Source organism: Octopus bimaculoides, unplaced genomic scaffold, assembly GCF_001194135.2.
Source record: "Octopus bimaculoides isolate UCB-OBI-ISO-001 unplaced genomic scaffold, ASM119413v2 Scaffold_1888, whole genome shotgun sequence".
Lineage (NCBI taxonomy): Eukaryota > Metazoa > Mollusca > Cephalopoda > Octopoda > Octopodidae > Octopus > Octopus bimaculoides.
The window spans coordinates 9,113-13,290 of NW_026390019.1; the positions used below are offsets into that span (position 1 = coordinate 9,113).

Genomic DNA, 4,178 nt, shown 5'->3' on the forward strand with positions numbered 1-4,178 from the left:
ATATATATATATATATATATATATATATATACACACACACATATATATATATATATATATATATATATATATATATAACGACGTATATACTTGTGTGTGTGTGTATATATATATATATATATACACACACACATATATATTTATATAATTCCATCATACAAATAACACATACACACACATGTATCTATGTATATGTGTGTACTTGTATGTGTGGATATATATATATATATAGATAGATAGATAGATAGATATAGATTTATACAGATAATGTGTGTGTGTATGTGTGTGTCTGTGTGTGCGTGTGTGTATGTGTGTGTATACATATAGATATATAGATAAATAGATATAGATATATACTTATGTATATAATGTATGCATATATATATGTGTGTGTGTGTGTGTGTGTGTATACACACACACACGCGCATTCACAAACACATGTACACATATATTTACATATTAGTGTATAAAGACTTCTGTACGTGCGTCCAGCCCGTGTCCGGAAGTCTCCAAGGCAAACCGCCAATCAAAGCCCTATGTTTGCTCAGCACAAACAAACACATAGATCCGATGTTTACCCAGAGCTGTCCGTCCCGCGTACGTCTGCTCTCAATGAAATTATTGATTGATTAGTATTAACAATATTGTACAATAGCGTCGTCATTGTTTGCAGCTGTATCCTTACATTCACAATTATATTGGTTCGCTGCAATTTTTTTTCTTTCTTTTTGTTCTTCCTTGGTTTTTGTTTTCTGACCACAAAATCAACAAGGGATTGTCTACGTAAATTTGTCTATCTACCTTCATATCTATTTATCGCCCCACCCCCACCCAAATTTTTTTCAAGCCATTTTCTGATCTGTTCTCTTTCTTTTTTTTTTCTGTTCTCTTTTCAGGAACCGGCACACACGTGACCATCGTAGAATGCAAGCCCTCACATCTTTACTGCTTCTAGTGCTCTGCCTACCCGGTATTTACAGCGAAGGAGGTTTGTCGTACAAGATCCGCGAGGAATTACCTGCTGGTACTTTCATAGGGAATATTCTAACCGATGCAAAGATCTTGGACAGCGTGGCCCCAGAGGAGCGAAATCTTATCAGACTGCGACTGCTGAGCCAAGCAGGGAGAGGGTCTCCAGCTTTGTTTAATGTTAGTGAGGTATCGGGGGAGTTGCATACTGCGCAACGCCTCGATGCCGAGTCTCTGTGTGACGTGGCCATCATCTGCAAAAGGACAGTTGACGTGGCGGTGCAAAAAGACAAGGAATTGTTGAAAGTTTTGAAGGTTGAAGTCATTATCGAGGACTCCAACGACCACGTACCGTTATTTGCTGAGAAAGAAATTGAGGTGCAGTTCCTGGACGGAGACACGAATAAGCGAAAATCGATAGCTAAGGCAACCGATGGTGACGTTGGCGTTAATAATTCGCACATCACGTACAGGTTGGAGAAGGAAGAGAGCAGCGACCCGTTCAGGCTTGACGTTACGACTCGGCCCGACGGTTCGTCCGACCTTTATCTTTACCTGGATGGAAAACTAGACAGAGAGACAAAGCCAGGATACACAGTTCGAATTCTGGCCGAGGACAACGGAAAGCCTCCCAAAAAAAGCAGCTTAGACGTTAAAATAATCGTAGCCGACGTGAATGATAATGCTCCGGTTTTTGAAAAAGCAAAGTATAATGTGACCACCGAAAATGAAGTCAATAAAAGTAAGGCAATTGTTTACGTGAAAGCTAACGATGCAGATTCAGGGAAAAACGGTCAAGTAAGCTACAAATTCAGCTCTCGGACGTCTTCAGTGGCTAAAAAGCTTTTTGAATTAGATGAAGACACAGGCGCGATATATTTGAGTCAGAAAATTTCCGTTGAGCAACCGACGAAATATAAACTGTTTGTAGAAGCCGTTGACGGCGCTGAGCGTCCCCTGAGCGCCCAGGTTGTCGTTCATGTTCAAATCATTCACTCCCAAAATAACCCTCCCAAGATTAGCATAAACTTCGTCTCCCATACTGCGAAAATCACGGAGGGTGCAAACTCGGAGAGTTTCGTGGCGTATGTCCAAGTAAAAGACCCGGATATTGGCGAGAACGGAAAAGTGGGATGCGCGTTGACGCACGAGTACTTCCGGCTGCGTAGCTTGGACAAAGATGACTATGAAGTGGTAATTAAGAAACCAGTAGACCGTGAAACGAACGAACACTTTAACGTAACGATCACGTGTCGTGACCAAGGGTCTCCGCCTCTCCAGAGTGAGAGTAACTTCCGGGTAGAAGTTGACGATATCAATGACGAGTATCCCCAGTTTGAACGCCCGGTCTACGACGTGACCTTTGAAGAGAACAGCATTATAGGCATAAAAGTAGAAGCGGTTTCGGCCCGAGACAAAGACATCGGTCAGAACGGTGAGGTGCGGTATTTCTTCGATCGAGACGCGCTGCCGTATTTCATTGTCGACCCGCAAACGGGTATCATTCGCACCGTAACGGTATTCGATCGCGAATCCACGTCGAAGAAGGAGTTTAAAATCTATGCCAAAGATCTCGGCAAACCGTCCCACACCAGTAGCGCCACCATGCGAGTAAACGTGCTCGATGTGAACGACGAGGCTCCGGTATTCACTGAAAAGCTGTTCCACTTCAAAACGTATGAAAACCAACTTCCGAAGTTCCCGGTTGGGTTTATTAACGCCACCGATAGGGATCTCGGTGACGGCGGAAAACTGAGCTATTCGTTGATTACAGACGAGAACCAAGTACTCCCTTTCTGGATTTCAGACGATGGGTTTTTATCGGTGGGGCAGCTACTTGACCACGAGTACCAAAACTCATACAGATTCAAGGTGTTTGTAAAAGATAACGGTAAACCTTCGTTAAACAACACAGTCGATGTTCTGGTTGATGTACTGGATGAGAACGATAACAGGCCGTATTTTCTGTTTCCTAGCGTCACCAACTTCAGCATGGCCATCTACTACTACCCCGATGGTGAGAAAGAGATAACTGTCCTGCAGGCCACCGACAGGGACAGCGGCGAAAATGCGCGGCTGAGTTACGAAATCGTGTCCGGCAATGAAAACGGTTTGTTTGCGGTCGACGCCTTGTACGGGTCGCTCTCATTCGCCCGCGAGGCTAACAGAGATGATAATGGCATGTATATGTTGCAGCTCATGGTGAAAGACCGCGGAAAGCCACCCTTGTCCACCACGGCTAACTTCTCCCTATCGTTAGTGGTCAGTAATGAAACGTCAAACAAACACGGAGAATTCCTTACACCAAGCAACGGCGGAGTGGGCCAGAACCTGCTCGTCGTCATCGCCTTGATTGCCGTGACTGGGTCGGTCGGGTTGGTCATTTTAATAACAATCTGCGTGATTCGATGGAACGACCGGCGGCAAACCAGCTCACGACTGACCTCGTCCTCCTCGTCGGCCTCTTCTGGCGGGCACCAGAATTCCTCCAAATGCCTTCCAACGCCGCAGATCTCAACCGCTCTTGAACTGGGCCCGTCTTTACAGAACGACAACACCCTCAAAGGGAACAGCACTTTCCGAACGTCTCAGAGGAACCAAGACCGCAACATATTTAACCCCTGCCATGGCAAACAGTCAGAAATTTTCCAACCCACAGCAGCAACAGTTAACCAAGGCCAGGTAACAAACGTAATTACTTTCACTTTTTTGCAAAATTTATTCACTTATTTTAATCAACGCCAAGCTGGAGCAATTCTTATTTCATTGTTTTATTAACCCCTTGTCTTATGGATACACTCCCTTTATTTTTAACTCTTCTTTGTATTATTTTCTGTACAACCTCACCCATCACTATCCAAGTTGTTGTTATTATTATTATTGTTCTTGTTATTATTTTTATTATTATTATTATTATTATTATTATTATTACTATCGTTATCATTATTATTATTATTATTATTATTATTACTATCATTATTATTATTATTATTATTATTATTATTGTTCAGTAGTTTTATTTTTATAACGTGCTTTCACTTCACTACCGAGCGCAGCTCTGTGCGCCTTGAGTATGTGCTGTGGTTTGCTGTGGTGCTCTTATGCTTACTGTATTAAAAGTGTTTTGCGTAGAATGTGTGCAGTACCCAGTAGGGCAATTTTCTGTATGTTATATATATTTGTAAGTCCTGGTGTTTTTATTATTATTA

The 4,178-nt window shown here is 42.5% G+C and overlaps 1 protein-coding gene across 2 annotated transcripts in view; it reads left to right on the forward strand.

The window, feature by feature from the left end:
- Window positions 1-868: 868 nt before the first annotated feature.
- The window catches only part of LOC106871699 (protocadherin-11 X-linked), a 16,771-nt gene continuing 13,461 nt past the window's right edge, over window positions 869-4,178 (forward strand). Inside the window, exon 1 of one of the 2 annotated variants that reach the window (XM_014918310.2) lies at window positions 869-3,651. In XM_014918310.2, the coding sequence (XP_014773796.1) occupies window positions 925-3,651 (2,727 nt within the window). In that variant the 5' untranslated portion in view covers window positions 869-924. Of the gene's footprint in view, window positions 3,661-4,178 lie in introns of both variants that reach the window. The other variant, XM_052978312.1, reaches the window with a different exon arrangement.